General features: G+C 45.1%; 1 protein-coding gene across 1 annotated transcript in view; it reads left to right on the top strand.

The window, feature by feature from the left end:
• YPEL2 (yippee like 2) overlaps positions 1-25,597 on the top strand; it is a 64,344-nt gene that overhangs the window by 33,619 nt on the left and 5,128 nt on the right. Inside the window, exons 3-4 of the mRNA XM_003912834.4 lie at positions 19,308-19,351; positions 20,337-20,445. Of these exons, the coding sequence (XP_003912883.1) occupies positions 19,308-19,351; positions 20,337-20,445 (153 nt within the window). The remainder of the gene's footprint in view (positions 1-19,307; positions 19,352-20,336; positions 20,446-25,597) is intronic.

The following is a 25,597-nucleotide window of genomic DNA, read 5'->3' as shown; positions in this document are numbered from 1 at the left end:
AAAAAAAAAAACGCAAAGTGTGTCGGTGTGGGAGGAGAGTTCCTCCCTGTCCATCTCTTTCTCTGTAAAAACAAGAGGCCAACCTTCCCTGAGCATTGTGGGGGCAAGTGCTTGGAGAAAGGAAAGCCGATAAGATAAAGTCTGACAAATCTAGGTCACCCGGCTGCTGCCAGGTACCTGTGTGACTGGTCACCTTGAAACTGACAGGAGTATGGACTTTTGTTCGAGGCTCAGACTGGCTGATTTCTCATGCCTTTGTTTATTCAGTAAACATTAATTGAGTGCCATTATGTGCCAGGCCATGTGCTAGGTGTTGCAGGTCCCTGAGTGCCTCTGACAGGCAAAAATCTCCTCCTGGATCCCAGGCCTGTAACCAGGGCTAAAAAAAGAAATGACTTCATTCAAAAGCCAGTTGGTTCACTAACTTCAGAGTAGGGGCAGCCAGTCCCTTGGTAGAAGGGAGGAGCTGTTTGCAGTCTTGATTCCCTGTTCTTTGGGCTCCATCCAAAGGTCTGCAAAACTTTTTCTATAAAGGCCAGATAGTATTTTACGCTTTGCTGTACGCAGGGTCTCCACTCAAATCTGCAGCCACAGAGAGTATATAAACAAATGAGCATGGATGTTTTCCAGAAAAACTTCATTTGCGAAACAGGTGAAAGGCCCAATTTGGCCCTTGGACTGGTTTACTTAGCCCTGGGTAAGATGATTAGAATGACTGTTGTGAAATGGGTGTTGGAGAAATAGATTTCTGTGATTTCAAGAGGAATCTCAAACCAGCATGGTGGCTTGTATGGAGAGTGTAGGTGTTGAGTCTCTGTGCTAATTGACAAGGTCTTAATTGACACCCTGGTGAGAATTCCATTCCATAGGCCAGACTTCAGCCCTAGCCGTCTAGCACCCACAGGTTCCCACCGTAGGTTACAAGGCGATCAAGCCAGATAGGGCACATAGTTTCCTACAGTGTCATCACTGTAATGGGAAAACAGTGTGGGGCCCTGCTGACGGAGAGTCTGTGGCACCATTTGAAAAGCCTTGAATGAGGGTCAAGCCATCTCTGCTCCAGACTTGGCTTTGCACTAAATTTTCAGTGTGGCATTGAGCAAGTCACTTAACCTTCCTGATCACCCTGCATATATTAAATCCTACTGTATGAAGCACTGGGGATACAGAAATGAATGCAACGAAATTCTCTTTTCTTTTCTTTTTTTTTTTTTTTTTGAGACAGAGTCTCACTCTGTTGCCCAGGCTGGAGTACAAAGGCACTATCACAGCTCACTGCACCCTCAACTTCCCAGGCTCAGGTGATCTTTCCACCTTAGCCTCCTGAGTAGCTGGGACTGCAGACGTGCACCACCACACCCGGCTAATTTTTCTGTTTTTTGTGGAGACGAGGTTTCTCCATATTGCCCAGGGTGGTCTAAAATTCTTGGGCTCCAGTAATCCATCCGCCTTGGCCTGCCAAAGTGCTGGGATTGCAGGCGTGAACCAGTGCACCTGCCTGAAATTCTTGCCCTTAAGTAGCTTATGATCTAATGGGGAAGGCAAATAGGTAAACAGTGATAAAATGTAGTGAAACACAGTCATTATTTCACTGTAAGTGGTTGTTCCAGATGTTACGAGGGTAAAGAGCAGGATGAATGTTTACTAAGATTAGTGTTTATAAGCATTTACTAAGTGGACAAGAAAACAAAGACAAGAAAGAGGAGTCCATTCTGAGCAGAGACAGAGAAACACGACACAAGACCAAGTCCAGGGACCACAGGGAAGACAGATGGGGAGTCAGGGGAGTCTGTGCTTTAGGGAAGCAGGTCAAGGTGGATCACGCAAGGCCTAGAAGGCCAAACGAAGGAGTTTAGACACAGTTCTGGATGCTGTGAGGAGCTGGTAAAAGGTTTTAAGCAAATAGGATTTTATTGAGATGAGATGAGAATAAAACATAGCCTATTTTGGAAAATCAACTTCTTTAGCTTCTGTAAACCATATATCCTTGAGCTTTGTGTGATTATACAATGTTGATGTTGTGGAGTGGTGGGCATTGATAACATGCCATAGCCGTTTAAAAATAGTCGGGCCCGGTCCCTCCTTGGTGGTGCCTTCAGCTACACAACAAGCAGGTAGATCACTGGCAAACAGCAAGCAGTCATAACTCTAAGAAGAGGGCCTTTGTTCATGGAGGTCTGGGGGTTTGCAGGGCCTGGGCACTCTGTCTCGCCTGACACTCCTGGCTTCCTGAGTAAGGCTCCCCACATCATTGAAACCTGGCAATTGCAACCTCATGTTGATGAGTTTTTCTCTGAATTTAAAGAGAGAATTCAGTTGCAGAGTTCCAGTGGCTTTGATGTAGCCATGAGATTTGGAACAGGGCCAAGTGAAGGTGGAAATAAGTAGCTTCTGCAGTCTTTATGTATTTGGAGAATAATTGAAACAGGCATTGGAAAATGGAGATTCTTAGACATGATTCCCAAATCTGACAGTACATCAGAATCACCTGAGATACAAAGGCAGATCACCAGACCCCACCCCAGAGATTCCTTTTCTGAGGGTCTGAGAGTGATGTGGAATCAGGGCCCTGATGGCCGAGGGAAGCAAGCCACCTAGGACACAAGGTCTAAGGAGACACTCAGTCTCAGGGTGGTACAGTACAGGGTCAGCACCCCACTACAAGTGCTTCCGTTGGTCCTTCTCAGGCTGTCTGCTTGGCTTTGAAATCTCCAGGTAACCCCCTGTTCCTGGTGTCTTACACTTGGACCAAACATGGCACCCCAGATTGCTTCTGCTTATTTCTTTGCTGTTTGTTTCAATAGGGTTTACTGGCCCATCAAGCCATGGCACACAGAGGAGGGGCACAGGTGGCCCTCAGCAGGGGCAGAGAGTTATCCTTCCTTTAAGCTGTTTGCTGATTAACTCCCTTCTCTGCTGAAACCAGACAAGAAGAGGAACTCAAGAGTCAGCAGGGCTCAGAAGCCCCAATTAATGTGTAGTCCAACTGGGTCGGGGGAGTGACCCTGTGCAGTGGCCCTTTTTTGTTTTTTTGTTTTTGTTTTATTTTCCCCAGGGGCATGTGTGTCCCAGCTCACTAGAGTAGAGTTCCGCACACTGGGAGGAGAATTTCAGCCCCTGGCCGGGGGAGTTAGAGCTCCTGTGAAGCACATGCCTGTCTAGTCAGTCCCTTCCTCCCTGGCCTGCTGGCTGGGCTCTGGCTGGTGTTAAGTTGCCCCAAATACCCAGTCTCCTGTTTCACATCCTTAGGCAAAGATCCCATGGCCAAGGTGCCCTTTCGGCTTAGCTTTCCCACCGGCTGCTCGCAGACAGATAAGCTTCTGACAGTAGGGAAGGGGGAAGGTCCAGAGGTGGGTAGGATGCTGAGCAGACCCCTTTGTCTGCAGGCACAGTGGGCTCTGCAGCTCACTGTTGGATGGGGCAGGCACTGGGTGGTGACCAGCTGCCTGTCCCCAATCCTCCACTTCTTTAGTGGCAGGTGGAACATGGCTTGGCTGGGGCACAGTCGTGTATATGCTCAGGCTTTACCTTGGGATGGAAATTGGAGGCTGAGTTTGTAAATGTGGAGAGGCGAGGAAACTGTGTTTGGGTGAGCTGGAGAATGCAGGGGCTGCCTGAGCCAGGCTCTGTCTCTGCATAGTCTGCCCTGGCTGTGCCAGACTCCCTCTCCAGACCTCTCAGAGATGTTTCATTCCTTGGGCTGGGTTGAACTGAGACATAGCACTGCTGCGAGACAGGAGGGAGAAGGAGCCAGTGGACAGAATGTTCTCATGCCTGGATGCACCGGCCACAGCACAGGCTGGGGCCTTGGGAATTAAGATGAAACTTCTCCCCTTTCTTTAGCCAGTCAGTATCTTTAGTAACAAACGAGATTACTGCCTGGATGAACTGATTTTAATTTACCTTTCTAAAGTGATAAATGTGCTTAAAATGAAAATGGGAGTGACGAGGAAGTTTGCACATTTCACTTCACTGGTCTCACTTCTTTGGGGAATGAACATGAGCTCCTGGACCTGAATTCCCACCTCCTCCTCTCTTCCTGTCACTTGCAACCAAAGCAAGTATCTGAAACCTGCTGGCTATAGGAATTATTACATTATGTGGAGTTACTTGATATCCCAGACAGTCCCCAAGGAGAGGTCCCCCGTCACGGCTTCCAAAGATAACCTTGGATGTAGGTACCAGAGTGACAGAACCCAGAAACTGGGCCTCTGTGTATAAGTTGGTCTTGAGTGCCCAGAGGCTGTTTTAAAATGTGTACAGAAAGGTAGCAATTAAATGTTTGTCTTGGAATAACCCTGGCCTCTGAATTTTCCCAGAAGCCCTAGCCTAGGGAAGATGATTAAAAATAGATCTGAGTAGCACTTCCTGCTTGGCAGATGGCTGATAGCAAATGCTAGACTTGCGACTGACCTTTCCTTTCTGAAATCTCCTCTGTTTCCATGATGCTAATTGAGTCCCTCTCTAGGCCTAATCAAAGGCTCCTTAGCTGGTTGCAAAAAAGAAAAATACAAAAACCATGGCTTGCTCTCCTGGTTGGGCTCAGTTCATGGAGCAACATGAAAGTGCTGGAATTTGCATGGAAACACCCACTCTGTGGTCTAACTGGCTGGTCCTTGTTTAGAAACTAACAAGTTCTGCTTTCAGATTTACTGCCCAGTGCTGCTAAGGATCCCACACCCTCTCCACTCCCTTCAGTGAGGAAATATTTGTGCATTGAAGAGTGATAAGAATGCCCTGTGTTTAGATGTGGGCACAATGGACAATGCTCACCACACAAAGCAGATGCCTAAGAGAGGCAGGGGCTTTGTAAGATGTGTGTTTTAGGACTGACTCTATCCCCATCCACTGTTGCCTTTCCTCATACCCAAGGTGGTTGTGAGAAGTGAGAGGAAATAGTGCTTATGACAATGCCCTGAGGCAGTATCAAAACCATGGAACATACAGTGTGGTGTTATTATTACTTTTTAATTTTTTGAGACGGGCTCTGTTGCCCAGTCTGGAGTGCAATGACATGGTCTCGGCTGACTGCAACCTCCGCCTCCCAGGCTGAAGTGATTCTCCTGCCTCAGCCTCCTCAGTAGCTGGGATTACAGGCACGTGCCACCACACCCAGCTAATTTGTATTTTTGGTAGAGATGGGATTTCGCCATGTTGGCCAGGCTGGTCTCGAACTGACCTTGTGATCCACCTGCCTCAGCTTCCCAAAGTGCTGGGATTACAGGCGTGAGCAGTGGTGCCCAGCCTATTTTTATTATTATATGTTGTAAACATCTCAGGGCCACCATTGATTTCTCCTCGAGTTGTTATTCTCCGTAGGAAAGAGATGGGGATGTAGCTGGACTGTACTGAGGAGTCCTTAGCCGCGAAACAGATGCACTTCCAGCTGCTTAATCACTATAGATGGAGTAGGTCGCCGGGGCTTCTGTTGGCTTTCAAGGCCTCACAGCCTCTTTGACCTTACTTCCTCTTCATGAAAGCCCTCTGCTGTGATCAGCCCTCCTGCAGCGCTCTCATCTCCTCCTGTCCCATCCATCTTCTCTGAACTCCTTTAACAACCATAATTTATTGCCACAAATTATACTGCTTTAGACTTAATGTATTTTAGTCCCGTTTTCTAGGTGGCTAGATGGACTAGCTGTGTGCTCTCTGCGGTGCCCAGCAAGGCTCTGGACATGGCTGTTCATTAGATATTTGTTGATTTATCATCACGGAGACACAGTATTTCTTCATTCGGCCCTAGCACAACATTCTGAGCCATTCCCTTCTTATTGGACACTTGGGTTTCCCTCTAATTTGTTACCGTCGGAGATTGCTTTAGTGTGACACAAAGCTTTTTTGCTCTGGAGATTGTTTTCCAATGCTTGATATTTTGCAGCAAGTCGGGCACTTGCGTTGGCCAAGAAAGATTGAGCACCCAAATAAGTGGAAGGGGTTCATGTTTCTGTGTCTAAAGATGGGAGTCTTAAGGAATGATCAGATAAGGTCAGTCATCTGATGAGCAGAAAAGACTTGCTTTTTACGCAGATAAACAGGAAGTTTGAAAACACAAGAGACGTCTGAGTCAGAAATGTTCATTTAATATGTGAGGCATCTATTCTCTTGAGAATATGGACTCACAGAATGTTCACCCTTGTAAGAGACCTTGCTCAATCCCTTCATTTCACAGATGATGCAATCCCAGTTCAGAGTATCGGGGATCTAGCTAAGGACACCATCCTAGTTGAAGGCAGATGATCTAGCCTTGCCTGGCAGGGGTGGAGTGGGTAGTCTGGATATTCTGACCCAGTTATGTTCCATTTCTGGAGGGAATACCGAGAGGCATCAGTGTGTGCTCTTGCATTTTGGCAAGCACCCTATGCTCAAATCCTTCTAACAATTATATGCCCATGTCTCTTTCATAAGGTTCTTCGGCTATGAGTTCTTCAATCCCCACCATAATTCTTACCACCATGATCCTTTCAAGTAACATTGTCTCTTCCTTGATCTGTTTCACACAACTCTACTCCTAAATCCAGTCCCAGAGGGTTGGAATAAAATGGTTGAAGGTGGATATATGCTAATGCGCTCACGGGAGGAAAGCCTGATGTTGGACAACTACCACAACAGGGACAATCATGTAAATCTATGTACTTTGGTTTGTGCATGCAACCTGGAGCCCAATTAATTGTTTCAGTAAGGCCTGGTGCTTTGATTAGCATTAGAAGAAAAGTGTAGGAAGTGTCTAGGGAACACCTTTTAGTATGAAATGGAAAAGAGGTATAGAAAACAATAGTGAACATAGACCAGGCCACATAGGGAAAATTTGAAGGGACTGGTAGGAAGAAGGTGGATATTGTTATCCCATTTCACAGATGAGGAACTTTTGACCTGAAAGCTGAACAAACCAAGAGGACATGGCAGAGGAAGTGCTAGAACTGGGAACTGAATCTAGTCAGTTTATCCAACTGCATAATTCTTTCATTCTACCAAGCTACTAAACTGGGAGAAGTTACATAGAAGGAAAAACCTCATGTGGGAGAGATAAGAGCTTTAAATCTATAACCTGAAGTGTAACGGATCTAAAGATGGAGGAATCAGAAAGCTCTAAGGAGAAAGAGCTCAGCTCACATGAGGAATTTTGGCATTGTCAGAGTCATTGGCAGTAGAATGGGCTTCCTCAGGAGGTAGTGAGTTCTCTGCCCCTGAAAGTATTCAAGGAGAGGTTTGGTAGAAATGTGGGGGAGAGCCATGCTTCAGGTGCATGGTTGACCTTTATGAGTAGGGAGGGGTCTTTCAAATCCCAGTATCTGTGAGTGTATTTAAAACTGGATAAAGTCGCGTATGTATGTTTTCCTTTGAGATCCTCCACTGTACCCAAACTATAGCCCGCTGCATGAGATTCCAGTGGCCTGTAATTACTTAAATATTTCTCTTTACCACTCCTGAAGCATTCTTTGGTATTCTTTGCTAGTTCTTTGCCGCGTGGTCTTGGTGCCAAAGAAAGAAGGGATTTAGAGTTTCTTAGCTTTTAATTATTTGTTTCCAAGAGATTTTAAATTAGAATCATTCATTCAGTCTTGAGATGAAAAAGCTGTTTTTAGGCTGGGACTCAGAGGGTATTCCCCTCGGCGGTCCTCAGTCAGCCTTAAGCATTGTAGGTGTACAAATTTAATATTATCTGTTCACTTGAGTGACCAAACTCTGGTGAAGTGATTCACAGTCACACAACTCACAGGAAGTTAATTGGGAAAATGCAATTCTAATGCATTAATTTACAGCGGAGCAGATCATCCTGAAAGCTTGGACTGTATGTTGTCTTTGTTGAAGATAAACCCACTTGAGCGAGAGAATTAAATTTAGGACATTGCTAAGTCAGTATGGAATCAGAGCAGAGAAATTTGAATAGCCTAAGAGATTTTCATAACTTCTGACAGTTTGATCCATCCTTCTTCATCAGAGAGACAGACTTTCCCAGTGAATACCCTCTAGAAAAATTTTGGGACTTAGAGTCAAAAGCTGTGGGTTTAAAGTTCTGACCTTGACTTACAAGCTGTGTGAAACTGGAGAAGTTTCTTAAACAGCGCTGGGCTTCAGTGTCCTCTTCTGTCTTGGCGGTTTTATCAGTTCACATGTGAAAGTGTTTTGCATTTTCTGGCATACTGTATACCTGTCAGTTCTAGTCTCATTCTGTTTAGGCTCCCTTCCTTTTAGGAAGTCATTTGGATGGCACCTTCATGACCCCATCTTCATTTCATTCTCCCCTGGACTTTAGAGCCACACTGCCTGGACCTCTGTCATCATTTATTAATTGTGGGTTTGTTTTGTTGTTGTTGTTGTTGTTGTTTTTTGAGGTGGAGTCTCTCTCTGTCGCCCAGGCTGGCATGCAGTGGCGTGATCTGGGCTCACTGCAACCTCTGTCTCCCACATTCAAGCGATTCTCCTGCCTCAACCTCTCTAGTAGCTGGATTACAGGCACCCACCACCACATCCGGCTAATGTTTGTATGTTTGGTAGAGACGGGGTTTCACCATGTTGGCAGACTGGTCAGAATCTCCTGACCTCAGGTGATCCGCCCACCTCAGCCTCCCAAAGTGCTGGGATTATAGGTGTGAGCCACAGCGTCCGGCCAGATTGTTGGACCTTAGGCATATTTCCTAGCCTGTCTTTGCCTTACTTTTCTCATCTGTAAGGTGGGAAGAATGATTGTACCTACCTGATTTTCATTGTTTTTTGTTGAGAGGATTAACAAAATCCTCTTTGCTTGGAGTTACTGTTTGAATCCTGCCTGATACATGGTAGTTATCATATGAGTGTGAGCCATAATTTCATAATTATGAAATAACTGTTATTTCATAATTTCTAACTCACTTTTATGAGCCACCTCAGTCTCATCTACAAAGTCTAATTTCACTGTAGTGATTGCTTATTAGAAAGTAGCTGGGCATGGTGGTGCGTGCCTGTAATCCCAGCTGCTCGGGAGGCCGAGGCAGGAGAATCGCTTGAACCTGGGAGACAGGTTGCAGTGAGCCCAGATCACGCCAGTGCATGTCGGCCTGGGCAACAAGATCAAGACATCGTCTCAAAAAAAAAAAAGAAAAGAAAAAGAGAGAATATTTTCAAAGCAATCCCCTCTGCAGCATGCGGCTTCCGTTGTGGAGGGCGGCTTTCTCAGGCCTTCTTTGCCTAGATTGGTTACAAAGGAAGTCTTACTTTGGGGGTCGGTAGGCTTTGCTCACTGACCTTATAGGCAGCCTTTGAAGTATAAGAACATTTTCATTTGCCAGCGCCCATTTGGCTTTGGGATCAGGAATGCAAACTGAAACATAAGTAAGGAAATTGGTATTTGTTCTTCCTAGGCATATTAATTTACATATCATTTTTAACTCTAACAATTGTTTTCAAGGGCCCAATGGCTTTGAGAGACATTTGAGCTCCCATATTTCAGCCCTTCTGACGATTCTGGCTTATATTTGAACTGAAGAGGGCCCAGCTCTTAATGACTGACTGCCATCGTGTCCTGGCACCACCCTTAGTGGCTAACTCAGAAGCTAGACTCCCTAAACAGACCTGGTGAGGATGACATGTTGGCCTCTCTTCTGTAGAGGATGGGGATATCTGATCATGGTCATCCCCTACTCTCCATCTTTCTGGGTGAGGCATTGCTTCCCATGCCTCACTCCTCTGCAGGACGCTGAGAGCTGGCAGCATCCGCTTTCCCACTGGCTGCATGTTTACCTTGGCATCTGCTGTTCTAACCCTATGCCACAGACTAGAGAGGTTTATCCTGCTCCTGGTTCAGCAGAGAACAACCACACTGCCCAAGCCCCATTTGAAGCCCTTAGGACAGTTGGAAGAGGTGTGGGAGAAGAACTTATGGGGTCTAAGCTGTAGGGGGATTTGGAAGAGTCTGGGGAGCTCTGACTGAACAGCTTGGCCCCTCCAGACTAGTTACGCAGCTCCCATTTTAAAGCCTGTGCTGGTGTGAAGGGAAACACATTTATTAAATGCTTTTTATGAGCCACATTTGGTACTTACTAGACACACAATCATTTAATGCACAATCGTTTCATCTTCACCATGTCCCTCTGGAATAGGGCGTTATTGAATCGGCAATATGTTTCTCCCTTCTGTAGAGAACCCTGAGGCTCAGAAGGATTAAGTGACTGGCCCAAGGTTACACAGCTAGTGAGGGCTGGGTCCAGTCCCTCTCAGGCTCCAAAGCCTGCATCCTTTCCCTTGAATATCAGGCAACACGACACCATGAGGCAACAGATCTTATAGGATCTCTCTCTGCCCCATTCCCTAGGCCCATTCCTGAAAGTGGCTTAGTCCCCTAAATACTTCTGATACCTTGTCACTGAGACTCCTAAAAGGACTCTAAAAGGGCCCCAGTTCATGTAGGTCAACAGGAAGGGAATTTGAAAAGTCTGATCATTAAATGGCTTAAATCCCAGAGTCTCCTCCTTCCTTTTTTTTTTTTTTTTTTTTTTTGAGACAAGGTCTCACTCTGTCATCCAGGCTGGCGTGCAATGGCGTGATCTCAGTTCACTGCAACCTCCACCTCAAGCAATTCTCATGCCTCAGTCTCCCGAGTAGCTGGGATTATAGGTGCACACCACCACGCCCAGCTAATTTTTTGGTATTTTTTGGTAGAGACGAAGTTTCACCATGTTGGCCAGGCTCATCTTGAACTCCCTGACCTCAGGTGATCCACCCACCTCAGCCTCCCACAGTGCTAGGATTACAGGCGTGAGCCACCGTGCCTGGCTGAATCTCTCCCTTTCATCAATAAAACACCAGCACCCAGGCCCCCCACCACCTTTTGTTTTTGCAGTTCCAAGCATGTGAATGTTCCCATGCTCTTGGAATTTTATGACTCCACACAGCAGATATTTCCTCCTTTAGAGCCAGTGGCTTCCCTGCCCCTCCCTCCATCTGTTGAGGGAATGTGTGAGTGAATGGAGACTACCATAGCTCAAAGCCACAGGAGGAGGGGCCTTAAGAAAGCCATCCTTTCGCCCCTCGGCTTTTTACCCCCATCTCAAAGGTTCCTAGACAGGTATGTGACAGTCTTTTTAAAATCATAAGCATATACAGTGGCTTTGTTCTATTCTAGTCTTTACTGGTGAACCTATGTCCCCATGTGGAAGACAAATAGAGTCAGGAAGTTCTTCCTTTATAATTAAGTCTCTCATTTCCGTCTATTTCCTCTTGTTCTTATTGCAGAGAAGATGGAATAAATTCCCTTCAGTCTTTCCTCTTACCTAAATGTTCACAGCTTCTTTCAGTTGCACTTGGGTTCTAATTCTGCAAGTTTTAAACTTTGTTCTTTATCATCACCCCTCTCACTTTCTCCATATGCATCCTCAAGGCTGAAATCCAAACAGGATCTAGGACTGTTTTGCTTGGGTTCCAACTCCTTGGAATGGAGCCTATGGCTTACTTTGACCCAATATAGGAAACCTCACCAAGCCTAACCATGGTTGGAGAAAAGAATGGAAAAAGGACTGATCTGACCCTTCCCTACAGAATGTGAGATCTGTTGAGTTGTTGGGGTTTAGCCAACACTCCAAGGGCAAAGGTTTTACTAATCCTCCTTTGTATCCGTACCTAAACACTTCTGATGCCCTCTCACTGAGACACCTAAAAGTACTTTAAAGGGGTTGAAATGTATAGTGCCTTGAGCAAATCCATAGAGACAGCAAGTAGATTTATGCTTGCCAGAGGCTGGAGGCAAGGGAGATGGAGGCTGACGGCTAATGGTGTGTGATTTCTTTTTGGAGTGTGAAAATGTTCTAGAAATAGATAGTGGTGATAGTTGCGTGACCTTGTGAATATAAGAACCACTGAATTGTCTACTTTAAAAGGGTGATGGTAATGTGAATTACATCTCAATTTTTAAAAGCTCAAGTTTATGTTTGTACCAATAAGTTTTTTTGTTGGTTTTCTTTGAACTCAGCACATCAATAAGTTTGGGGTTTTTGTTTTGTTTTGTTTTGTTTTGACAGGGTCTCACTCTGTCACCCAATCTGGAGTGCAGTAGTGTGACCTTGGCTTACTATAACCTCCACCTCCCAGGTTCACGTGATTTTCCTGCTTCAGCCTCCTGAGTAGCTGGGATTACAGGCATGCGCCACCATGCCTGGCTAATTTTTCCATTTTTGGTGGAGACGGGGTTTTGCCATGTTGGCCAGGCTGGTCTCGAACTCCTGACCTCAAGACCTCAAGTGATCCGCCTGCCTCAGCCTCCCAAAGTGCTGGGAAAAGTGCTGGGATTACAGGCTTCAGCCACCATGCCCAGCCTAATGAGTTTTGTTTAAAGCTATATAATAGAAACATTCTAACAGTAACGAAGTATATAGAGTCTTGAAGTTTATGAAGCACTTGATAAACAATATCTAACTTCTTTTTTTTTATTGAGATGGAGTCTTTCTGTGTCTCCCAGGCTGGAGTGCAGTGGCGCCATCTCGACGACCTTTGCCTCCTAGGTTCAAGTGATTCTCTTGTCTCAGCCTCCCACGTAGCTGGGATTACAGGCATGCATCACCACACCCAGCTAATTTTTGTATTTTTAGTAGAGTCGGGGTTTCGCCGTATTGGCTAGGCTGGTCTCGAACTCCTGACCTCAAGTGATCTGCCCTCCTCGGCCTCCCAAAGTGCTAGGATTACAAGCATGAGCCACCACGGCCAGCCCTAACTTATCTCTTATACAAATCTGGTGTGAGTGAGAGCTATTTTATTGTGCCTCTTTTACAGACTAGAAAATTGTGGCTCAGAGAGGTTAATGAGCTTGTTCAAGGTAGTAACATAGCTAGTATATAGCACAACCAGGACTGGTACACCCTGGCAATATGACTCTGAAGCTTGTGCAGGTAACACTGTGTATGAGTGGTAAGTTGAGGAAGCAAGTGCCAGGTGCTTTAAGAGAGATGGATTCACAGAAAATTGTAACTGGAAAAGTCTCATGGGGAGCTTCAGTTCCATCCCTCCATTTTGATGGAGACATCGAATTGCAAAGTGGGGGAAGCCTTGCCTTTTGGCATAATAGAGAAAGAGGGAGACCAAAGTCACCAAAGAAAGAGGTTTGAAGAACCAAGTAGGTTAGAGTCAACGTTTTCATCTCTCTCCTCCAGGCTCCTGAAAAGGCCAAAGAGGAGAGGTAGGGACTTTTTACTCTGTGCTTCATTTACCTCACTTGCTGTTCTCAGCAACCCTAGGAAGTGGACATGGTTTCTACTTATAGATGAAAAAGATGTGGCAGCTCAGAGGTTAATTAACTCTTTCAGGGTCAGGTGACTAATAAGTTGAAGTTGTAAAGCCAGGACTTGAACCTGAATCTTCTGATGCCAAGACTAGATCCTCTTACCCTGTGCAGATATGCAAGGGGTCACCTAGTTCCCAGGTGTCAGCTGGTGAGGCAGGTGGGCGTCTGCTTCCCCGATCTCTGTGCACCTCCTGAGGGATATGCTCGGTGGCTAATGGTTGATCTTCCTAGAGAGAGAAGGGGGCCGAAGTGTGAGAGGCTCTGCTCCTCTGCTGGACCCTTCATGTAGGGAGAAGCCTGTTCAAGTGAATAGGACTCCAAGGTGAGGACCTGTATCTGTCACCGGGGGAAGAAACTCACACGTTTGCTCTGTTGCTGCCTCCTGCTACAATCCAGAGTATTCATTTTTCTGTGGTTCTCCTACTTTTAAAAGGAGTTTCTGCCTTCCAGACTTCTAAAGGGGCCCAAAATCCGTGGTTTTGGCTACTAAACAGGAAACTCAAAGCCCTTTCCATTCCTTTGAGCTGGCTGGAAGGGCTGGGCCTGGAACTATTACTTCACTTTAAAGGACAGAAGAAAAGTTTTGTGTGGCTTAAAAAACAAAACAAAAACCCTTTCCTGGAGGCCTGCACACCAGCCTTGGTTGATACACAACATGGAAAAGAGCTGCCTTGTTGCCTGGCAGTAATGACAGCAAACAAATGTGTCTGACAGTCTGTTTGGCATCTCCTGGTCTGAAATTCTGTTTGCTTTATTCTAATTGCTTCCTTAACTTCCTTTCTGTCTCCCCACCTTCGGTACCACCCTCACTCCAGGGAGTGCCAGGCCGTGCCAGGCAGGGCTGGGCCCCACAGGATCCAGTAACCCAGCTGGGGCTATTCTTGTCTGTGTCTATCTGCAAGAAGCTTGTTGTTCTCCATGGCTGTTTTTCTCATCATAATTGTTGACTTGGCAGGGGCCCCAGAATGGAACCCATGATGGAAAAGGCTTCCAGAGCTCTGCCTCAAAAAACACAGCTGATCCCGAGTGCCAGGCTGAGGAAACAGAGGTTCATCGATACTGCTCCTCACGGGAACCTGAGTGGCTATGGCCACCAGGACAGCCCTGAGAGGGGGTTCAGTACCCTTTGTACGTGTGGGCCTCTCCCAGCAGACTCTCTCAAACCAGGCCTGGAGGAAGCCATTGGAGGTGCCTTGGGGCCTGGCTGGCATTTCTCTGCTCTGCCACGTGCCCTCCCCCACCCCAACTCTCTCTAGGAATTCTAATCTGTGTCAGGCCAGAGAAAGTGACTCTTAGGACCAGCCTGGAAGCAGACAGGAACCCCCAGAACATTGGCCTTCACACTTTTAAAATGACATACTCCTATCAGTAAAATATTTGAGCATAAACTCCTAATATGTATATACTTATTTATTAATTACGTATGTGTGCTGCCATGTAATATGTACATTGTAAGCATACAATTTTTAATGAACATTTATATAATTTAAATGGATGAAAGAAAATAATTATAAAATTGTTTTAAATTTTACTGAAGGTATATGTGATTGGATATACTCCTTTAAAAAAATCTTGGTTGATCACTTTCTGATACAGTAATTCAAAAGACCTATTCTAATGAGAGGGTTGTTCTTGAAAACTCTCAAGAAAAGTGGTTTTTTGGTTTTGGTTTTGGGTTTTTTCTGTAAAGATGAGGTCTCACTGTGTTGACCAACTGGTCTCAAACTCCTGACCTCAAGTGGTCCTCCTGCCTCAGCCTCCCATAGTGCTGGGATTATAGGCATGAGCCATCACACCTAGCACTGAAAAGTATTTTTACTATATTTCAGAATTATCCTTCACAAACATAATTTTAAAAAAAGAATTAAAAAATATGAAAATGAACAAGGGTTCAAACCCCTCTGAAACTCTTTGTTTGCAATAGTTTTAAATAGATTAGGGAATTGCTTACAATTCCTCATTGTACAGATACAGGAATAGAGTGTGCAGCCATAGATTTTAGAAATGACTTATTATTTTACGAATTAATTTAAAAAATTTTTAATTTACATACAGTAAAATTCACTCTTTGAATATGAGTCATATGAGTTTTAACATAGATAAGTCTTAGGACCTGGGCGTCTTACAGTCTATTTAGTTTTATAGTCTTATAAATATATAGTCTAATAGTGATTATAAGACTTTCTTTCGTTATAGGGCCTAAGAGTACCGTTCTTCTGTTACCAAGATAACAGATCAATTCCATCTCTCTTACTAACTCTTACAGTTAAACATTCTTTTTACCAATCTTCTTAGCGTAATGTGTTTCAAATTCATCCATGTTGTTCTGTATATCAATAGTTTGTTCCTCTTTATTACAGAATAGTATTATATGGATATACCAGTCTACTTACCCAGTTACCATTTGAGACATTTAGGTTGTTTCCAGTTTGGGGCGATTATGAAGTAAGCTGTTAAAAACACTCTCATACAGGTTTTTGTGTGAACATAGGCTTTCGTTTCACTTGGGTAAGTGAAATTGCCAGCCTCATTTCCAAAGTTGCTGTACTGTTCTGCAATGTTTGAGAGTTCCAGTTGCTACATATTCATGCCAACACTTGGTTTTGTCAGTTAAAGAAAAAATATTTAACCATTTTGATGTGGACTGATTCTGATGAAGTTCAGTTTATCAGTTTTTTTCTCTTTTATAGATTGTGTTTCTGGTGTATCTAAGAACTCTCTTCTAACACAAGGTCACAGATTTTCTTCTGAATATCCTCCATTTCAAATTAATTTTTGTACAAGCATATCATTTTTTAGCCACAAAAATAATATAAGGTAAAAATATTGACAAAAGCCAGTTCTGTCTATAGCACAGGGTTCAGGTACTTTACCATAAGTGAACCCCTTTGTAGTACTCCATCTCATATGCAAAACATTGCAAAGATCCTGTTATTTAATGATCTTGTTTTTCAAAAAAATAAGATTAGCCTTATTCACAGAAACAATAGTATTCACAGTATGCTGACAGCAGAGGCAGAAGAAGAACACCTTTGTCACCTCTGACCCCCACAGTGGAGCCCCTTCCTTCCAGATACCTATACATACAGGACACATGCCAGTCCAGGGAAGGCCTAGTGGCAATCCATGTATTGTAACCGTTTAGCAAAACTTATTTTTTAAAGATAAAATATATAAAATGAGCTAGGGTTTCCTCACTGCCCTGGAGAAAAGGGTTGTCTGGGGGATTGTCTTGCACACCTTGCTGGGATACCGCTGCCCTGGTAAGTCTCACAGTGTTGCCTGTCTCCCTGTGTTTCTAATTGTGTCTGGCAGAGAGTCAGTGATCCAGGGGTGAGAAAGAAGTGAATGCATTATTCAAAGCCTTTCTCTGTCATTAATGGTGAAGCTCTGTTGCTTCCTGTTACTTTCCTGTCTGCTTTCTTCTGGGATTTGTTTCTCAATAGCCACCTTCTTCTAAGCTCTGAACTTGAAGGTCTTAGCAAATGTTTCTTAGAGGATGACATTCCAAATTACCTGTAACTTAGGACCATGGAATAATAAGAGAATATAATTTTGAAGCTAGAAGGGGATTTGAAGATCAGCCAGTTCAAATCTCTTATTAAAACCAAACCAAAAAGAACTGTGATATCCATAGAATAGAATACTACTCAGCAGCAAAAAGGGAATAAATTGTTGATATGTTCAACATGGATGAATCCTAAAAGAATTGTGCTGAGTTTTTTCACTCAAACACATATACACTGTAAATGAAAATACATTTCGTTTGTTTAAAAATATTCTGGACTGGACGTGGTGACTCACATCTGTAATCCCAGCACTTTGGGAGGCCAAGGCAGGCAGATTGGGTGGATCACTTGAGCTCAGGAGACCAGCTTGGGCAACATGGCAAGATTCCATCTCTACAAAAATTCCAAAATTAGCCAGGCACGGTGGTGCACCCCTGTAGTCCCAGCTACTCAGGAGGTTGAGGCAGAAGGATCACTTGAGCCCAGGAGATCAAGGCTGCAGTGAGCCATGATCGTGCCTCTACACTCCATCCTGGGTGACAGAGTGAGACCCTGTCTCAAAAAAAGATTCCAGAAAATATAAATTATAGTGACAGAAAACTGTAATCACCTATGGATCTATAAGTGGTAAGAGGATTCAGAGGGGAGGATTCAGAGGGATATGAGGAGATGTTTGGGTGTGATGGGCAGTTTAATCTTGATTGCGGTGATGGTTTCACAGATATAGACAGATATTAAAACTCATCCAATAGTACACTTCAAATATATACCATTTATTATGTCACTTATAGTTCAGTAAAGTTGTTTATAGAAAACGAAAGAAACTAGAGACAATGTAATTGACTCAGAATATTTAATAAATGACTATTGTGTGCCAGATGCACGTGCTTATGTGTTGGGCACAGAGAGAGATTGAAGACATGGTGCACGCCTTCAGGGAGCTCACAGTCTACTGAGGGAGTGAGATAAATAAACAGATGATTTCAATCCAGGATGCTAAAGACAAAGGCAAACAGGCTGGGTGCAGTGGCTCACGCCTGTAATCCCAACACTTTGGAAAGCTGAGGCAGGCGGATTGCTTGAGCCTAGGAGTTCAAGACCAATCTGGGTAACATGGCAACACCCTGTCTCTATAATTTTTTTTTTAATAGCTGGTTATGGTGGTATGCACCTTTGGTCCCAGTTACTCAGGAGGCTCAGGCAGGAGGATCGCTTGAGCCCAGAAGGTGGAGGCTGCAGTGAGTCACGGTCACACCACTGCACTCCAGCCTGGGTGACAGAGTGAGACTCTCTATCTTGGGGGGGAGAAAAAGGAAAGAAAGAAAAAGGAAATGTAGGGAACATGAAGAGTCCAGAACATGGGTGTCATTGGGTGCCACCCATGACAGGACACCCATGAGGCAGGACAATTGCTTGAACCCAGGAGATGGAGGTGCAGTGAGCCGAGATCGCACCACTGCATTCTGGTCTGGGTGACAGAGCAAGACTCCATCTCAAAAAAAAAAAAAAAAAAGAATTTTTGTCTTTCACACTGGCCTGCAGCACTGATCTCTGACGTCCTGCACATCTGACAAAAATGGTTGTCTCGCGTGCTAATCTGAGTCCTGTCTGGTGCTCACCTACCCTCTGGTCATCTGTTAGCCACTCACCTCCTTGTTTGTTGGTTGCTTTTCAGGGCAGACTAAGATATTAAATTCAGGACACCGTTGTTAGGCCACATTAAAAATGCAGGCAGCAGTGCAGAACATGGCTGGCTCATGTCAGGCAGGCTTCTCAGTGTAACCAGAGAGGGAAAACATGGACAGGGCCTGTGTTAATGAAAGCAGATGCCAGATTGCATGGCAGGCTCTGGCTCCTGTTTCTCCTGTTCCGTGCCTCCCTCCAGCCAGAAGAAAGAAACCCCTGTGTAAAGCTAGAGGTTAAAGTGGAATTGCTGCTTCATGAGCGTTTCTGTGATGCAGAGATCAAGTTGCTTACATCTCAAAAGAGCTCCTATGCTCCCATTTAGGATTGTAAACTGTCCTTAGAATCTTCTAGAAGGCATGACAAGCGATGAGTGTGGGTTGGATAGTTTATTCTTGGGTTGGGGATTTTTTGCTGCCTTTGTTAGGGCTGGACCAAGAGGCCAAGCAAAAGAGCTTGTGGTGGTTTCCATGCCTGGGCCAGCCTGGGAAAGCTGTGGCCAGCACAGATGGCTGAAATCAAGTGGGACCAGGAATGCCAATGCGGATTAATGATCTCAGGTGAATTAATTGTATCAGGCAATGTCAGGAGGGAAGAAGTGTTTAATGACATGGTGGGTTTGGGTTTTTTTTATTTTCTCACCTGGGCTAGTGAAAACAGTCCAGTGGGCCAGATCGAGCTTTGTGGCTCTGTTTATTCTGCCATCTTCTCCGCCCCCACGCCATCTGCCAGCGGCACCATTAACTGGCTCAGTACTCCCTTTTGCTGTGTCAGTCCTGGAAGGTCATGCTTATTGCGATTGGGGTTGGTTTCCCAAACGGGTGGGTGAAATGGATATCTAACTATCGATTTGTTTTCTTGCGTTTCAGTCGTTCCAAGGAAGTCAAGGACGAGCATACCTCTTTAACTCAGTGTGAGTGCCTCTGAATGGTACATTCCTGGTGGGGTGCAGATTCAAGGGCTGGGAAAAAGCAATCCTTGATGATGATTAAACAATGAACCCTGCCCTCTCTGCCACAGTAAAACTCTGTGGAGCATTACTCTCCACAATTGGTAGTCAGTTACCTTTGGGGAACATTTCTTGCCAACATCTCTGGCTAAAAATAATATATTCACTACACTCCCCTCAGAGGGCACATCAGAGGACTGTAGTCCCACAGGGAAGAAGCTGAGGAGATTCTGAGAGCCTCAACATGGAGGGCTCATAATGAGATCTGAGATATGTCACTGGGGAAGAGAATAGGGGTGAATAAGACACCAAGATCTGCCATGGGACCTAAGGAGGAAGGAAGGCCCATTTCGGGCAGATGTGTAGTTTCCAGGGCCCTCAGCCATTCCTGGGCACCAGGTTTATCACCTCTTGCCTGGGAAGGGAAGGTGAAGCCCACATAAGCCTGATAAACTGTAGAAGTGGAAATCTGGCCTGTGGCTTGAGCTGGGCACCCTGTGAAGGAGTAGAGCCTATTCAGCACCCAGGGATCACTCATTCCTGTATGAGGACCACTCTGTGCTGCCATGTGTGGCATCAGCTTCGTTCAGTCCTCAGTAAGCTGTGAGGACCTGTGCCTATGGCTGTGGACTTCACAGTGTGGCTGTCAGCTTGTCCCCCTAAGTCACAGATTGGAAGTATTTGTTAGACAAATTAAAATTTGAAGCAAACTCTCAACCATAAAGATTATTTCTGTAGACCCACTCCACTGGAACTTGCAGATCTGAAATTCCTTCAGCTGAGATATTCCCCTGTGGCCACCTTTTGGAGATCGGTTTAGACCCGCTCAGCTCAGGGTTGGCTCCCTTTGGGGCAGCCTTGCCCAGTTAATTTTTGCTGGAAGCTCAGCTTGAATGACTGATGTGCATGTCACTGACTACCCACTCTCTCTTTTTGTGCCTCAACATAGAGTTAATGTGGGCTGTGGGCCTGCAGAAGAGCGAGTGTTGCTAACAGGACTGCATGCAGTCGCAGACATTTACTGTGAAAACTGCAAAACCACTCTGGGCTGGAAATACGTAAGTATAAAAGAGTCTGGTTGGTAGAGGGCTGGAAGGGAATTGCCAAGAGCCTATGCCAGAAGAACACTTTCTTCTACTGACTTTCCATGGCCTTGTGGGATTGTCTTAGACCAGGATAGTCACCTGTCTACCACGCTCATTCTTTCCTTTCTGTGGATATATTTCTCTCCTCCTATTCATTCCTTCACAACTACCCCTGAGACACACACCCCTTTCGATTTAATAAATAATAATAGTAATGGCATATAACCTTTCTTGACAGCTCACTATATGCCAGCCATACATCAGCAGCCTTAGAGGTTAGGCGCTGTCTTCACCTCTATTTTATGGATAGGGATACTGAGACTTACGGAGGTTAACAATATGTCCAAGGCAATCTAGCCATTTAATAGCCACACCAGGATAGGAATCCATGTAATATTCTGTTATTTATTTTTTATTTCTAAATTTTTCATTCTCAAAGGAGGTGACCATGTAGTAGTATTCTGACACAGAGCCCATGCTCTTTTTTAAATATTAAACAAATTTATTTTATTTTATTTTGTTTATTTTATTTTATTTTATTTTGAGACAGTTTCGCTCTGTTGCCCAGGCTAGAGTGCTGGAGTGCAGTGGCGCGATCTCGGCTCACTGCAACCTCTGCCTCCCGGGTTCAAGCAATTCTCCTGCCTCAGCCTGCCAAGTAGCTGGGATTACAGGCATGCGCCACCACATCTGGCTTATTTTTTGTATTTTTAGTAGAGACAGGATTTCACCATGTTGGCCAGGCTGGTCTCGAACTCCTGACCTCAGGTGATGCTCCAGCCTCAGCCTCCCAAAGTGCTGGGATTACAGGTGTGAGCCACCGTGCCTGGCCAACAAATTTATTTTTTAATAAATAGAGACAGGGTCTCACTGTGTTGCTCAGGCTGGCCTCAAACTCCTGAGCTCAAGTAGTCTTCCCAAATTGGCCTCCCAAAGTGCTGGAATTATAGGCATGAGCTACCGTGCCTGATCAAGAACCCAATAAATATTCCTAAAACACCTAGGTACCAGGCCCTGAGCAAGTCATTATCGAAAACTGCCTTAATTAACATCCACTGTCAGATGTAGTCATGGCTGGACGTCTCCCAAATGGACAATTATTCTTTCATTGTTTAACTCAGCAAAAAATGTTAAGGTCCCTTTGGGGCCTAGGAAAAGTGAGCAGTCCTTTGCCAGAGTGAGAGGAGAGAAGGACCAGGATCTGCTTCAACACTAGGGACTGATTGTTCTAACATGCGCTGGGGTCACCATATAACCATAGACACTGCCCCTATAATCCCTCTAGCTAGCAGTTAAGAACCATCTAGGCAGCTAGAGTGAGGTTCAAATTTGGGCTCCATGACTTATTTGTCTGTGTGTCCTTGGACGAGCTACTTAGCTTCTATGCTAAGTTTCCTCATACTTACAGAGTTGGTTTGAGTGTTAAATAGTATCATGCCCGTCTTCACCTTGCATAGAGCGTATGTCAGTGAAAATTTACTTAAATTGTTATTGTTATTATTATTGGCAGATTTTTTCAGCCTGCATGTGTACATCCATGCATTGCATAATTCTTTCTATTCTTGCCCTCCCTGTCATTGTGAAGATAGTGAAAAGTTGGTCTTCCTGTCTCTGGGAAGGCAATTTAGTCCATGTAAAATGTCTCAAATTCCCTATCCTGTCATATGGCTCATGAACTGCCTCTGGCTTCTGAAGGAGCCTGAAGGAGTTGTCAAACCTGCCGCAGAGTGCTAATGATATGTCAATGTAGGTTCATCCATTGTAACAAATGTTCCAATCTGGTGTGGGATTTTGATAGTGGGGGAATCTGGAGGTGGGTAAGCGGGTATGTGGGAAATCTCTGTACTTTCTGCTCAGTTTTGCTGTGACCCTAATGCTGCTCTAAAAATAACATCTTTTGGGAAAAAAAATATATTTATACACATATAAAATAATGTGAGCAATAGATGCCAGGCACAGAATTATGATTCCATTGAAATAGTTTGAAACTGTGGAAATCATTAAAAAAACAAAACAAAAAAAAAAACTGCCCCAGGTGGAATCTGCAGTGGAGCCTGGTAGCACTGCCTTCAGATTCCATTTTCCCCATTCTCTGGAAATGTTCAGGATTACAAACAAAAATGGGGCCAGGCACAATAGCTCAGGCCTGTAACCCCAGCAGTTTGGGAGCCCAAGGTGGGTGGATCACCTGCGGTCAGGAGTTTGAGACCGGCCTGGCCAACATATAGTAAAACTCCATCTCTACCAAAAATACAAAAATTAGCCAGGCGTGGTGGTGGGTACCTGTAATCCCAGCTACTCAGGAGTCTGAGGCAGGAGAATTGCTTGAACCCAGGAGGCGGAGGTTACGTTGAGCCGAGATCATGCCGTTGCACTCCAGCCTGGGCGACAGAGTGAGACTCTGTCCCAAAATTTAAAAAAAAACCTAGACAGTGTGTTGTGTGGTGCCAAGACGGGTTAGCCACAGCTTCCTATGGTTGACTTGGTTGTTCCTGTGGGAGAAGCTGGACTTGGCCATTCTGTTCCCTCTGTACAGTCATGGGCCCCCTCTGGGTGATCTGGGGTGGGAGACACAGTTCTGCTTGTGATTATCCAGAAATGTTCTTCATTGCTTCTCGGCCTTTTGGCTAAGATCAAGTGCAGAAAATTTCTCCCCTTCCCGTGTTTCCCAGCCTCTTGGCTGTCTTACTGCCCTGAAGATGTGCTGGATTGAAGATACACGACAAGCCTGAGTTGGTTGGTTTTGCTCCATGCTTGAGGTTCAGATAAAACGATTCATGCTTTTGACAAAGGTTTATCAAAAGCCTTTGACTAAATACCAAAAAAATTGACAAGATCCAGTGCCTGCCCTCAAAGTGCTGACAGTCATGATGGCAGCTCAGGAGGAAAACCAACGTGAAAACAGATCAAACAGTCTGACAAGCACTGGGATGTGCACAGCACAGCAAGGACCCCAAATATGCATCCGTCACCTCCTATGTGCAAGCCCAGGGCACCTTCCTTTTTTTTTTTTTTTTTTTTTTTTGAGATGGAGTCTCGCTCTGTCACCCAGGCTGGAGTGCAATGGTGTGATCTTGGCTCACTTGCAACCTCCACCTCCCGGGTTCAAACAGGACCTGCCTCAGCCCCCAGAATAGCTGGGATTACAGGCATGTGCCGCCATGCCTGGCTAATTTTTTTGTATTTTTAGTAGAGACGGGGTTTCACCATGTTGGTCAGGCTGGTCTCGAACTCCTGACCTCGTGATCCGCCCACCTCGGCCTTTCAAAGTGCTGGGATTACAGGCATGAGCAACTGCGCCCAGCCCTAAATTTTTTGTATTTTTAGTAGACACGTGGGTTCACCATGTTGGTCAGGCTGGTCTCAAACTCCTGACCTCAGGTGATCCACCCGCCTTGATCTCCCAAAGTTCTGGGATTATAGGCGTGAGCCACCCCATTGTTACCTCTGTGAAGTAGGTGTGAATCTCCCAGTTCTATTTTATTGTATTTTATTTTATTTTATTTTTTTGAGACAGGCCCCAGGCTGGAGTGCAGTGGTGCAGTCTTGCTCACGGCAGCCTCAACCTCCTGGGCCCAGATGATCCTCCTGCCTCAGCCTCACAAGTAGTTGGGACTACAGGTGCATGACATCACACCCAGCTGATTTTTGAATTTTTTTTTTGGTAGAGATGAGGTTTTGTCATGTACCCCAGGCTGGTCTCAAACTGGCCTCAAGCAATCTTCCTGCCTCATCTCAAAGGGTTAGGATTATGGGTGTGAGCCACCACGCCCAGCCGAAATTTTTTTTTTCTGTAATGGGAAACTCATTTTCTTAGTTTTGCTTTCTCCTCCTTCCCGCCCAAACACATTACTGTGGAACAAGGGACCTTATTCCCAAAACACATTTCTCTGTCGTGCGTATACACGCATGTGTGCGTGTGTGTGCACAGAGACAGGGAATAATGAAGTGTCAGGGAAATTGCTGCTGTGGTGTGCCTGAGCTCTTGTTCTGAAATTCAAAGCCCATGAGCTCTAGAACAGAAAACACAGTTGATACAACTGTGACCCAGAACCCCCAAGGGTACACCTCAATTCCTTACTAATTCTGGGGGCTCCGGGAAGGGCTGATGTCCGCTGCTTGTGCATATGGAGCTGAGACACAGATGACCAGTGTTTTTCGGAGAATACACCAAGATGTTCTTACGCGTGTATCTCTGCAAACAAAAGAGCCCTTTATCCTCTGCCTCTGCAGGACTTCTTTCGGGGGGGTTTATTCGCTGGGAGAGCCCACAGTGCTGTGGGTGTAGAAAAGTCACCTGCCAGGTGGTTAGTATGACATTCTCCCTCTGGGGGGCTGGCAGTTGGGTGGGGCTTGAGGGCTGCCAGGTTCTCTGGCCTGGAGTTTATACAGCTCCTGTCTCCACACATCTGACATAGAAGCAGCAAGAAAAACCGATTGAAAAGGAGACCTGTCTGGCCTCTTGAGTATTTTGTTCCTCTCCCTGTCATCTCTAAGCCTAACAAGTACAATTTAAAATTAGAACCAGGCTTTCCTGTGTTCTTAGAAACTAGCAGGAATGACACAGAAACTTTATGGATCTCTCCACAGGGCAAACTTCCGTTAGCACCAGAAACCAAGATTTATGTATATATGTAAATGTACTAATTCATTCAGCAATTATGTATTGAAATTCTATTATGTGCCAGGCAGTCTTCTAAGGCTACAGCCATGAACTAAATATGAAAGTCTGTGCACACAATGAAGTTTATATTGTAGTCATGGGAGACAGAGGATAAACAAAATAGAAATGCAAATTATAATGTATGTTCAGAAGTGAGAAGTACAGCAGAGAAAACTAAAGCAGGGGTTGGGGCAGAAGGCAGAAAGGGAGTACTGGAGTGGAAGTTGGATTTTAAGTAGGGTAGTTGGGGAAGACCTTACTGAGGGGGTGACATTGCAAAGACTTAAATGAGCGAAGCTCCTGGAAAATTCTGTTGTAATGTTGTGAAAGTCCTGGTGTTGCCTCAGTTCTGCAGCTAAGCGAGGGGGACATAAAGCACTTGAGGGGTAGGAATCATCTCACTGAGTCAGGGTGAAGCTGGGACCAGACCACGGTGATGCTGATACCTGTCATCCGCCCCTG

This window comes from Papio anubis, chromosome 17 (genome assembly GCF_008728515.1).
Source record: "Papio anubis isolate 15944 chromosome 17, Panubis1.0, whole genome shotgun sequence".
Taxonomy (NCBI): Eukaryota; Metazoa; Chordata; class Mammalia; order Primates; family Cercopithecidae; genus Papio; species Papio anubis.
This window is presented reverse-complemented; position numbering and strand designations above follow the sequence as displayed.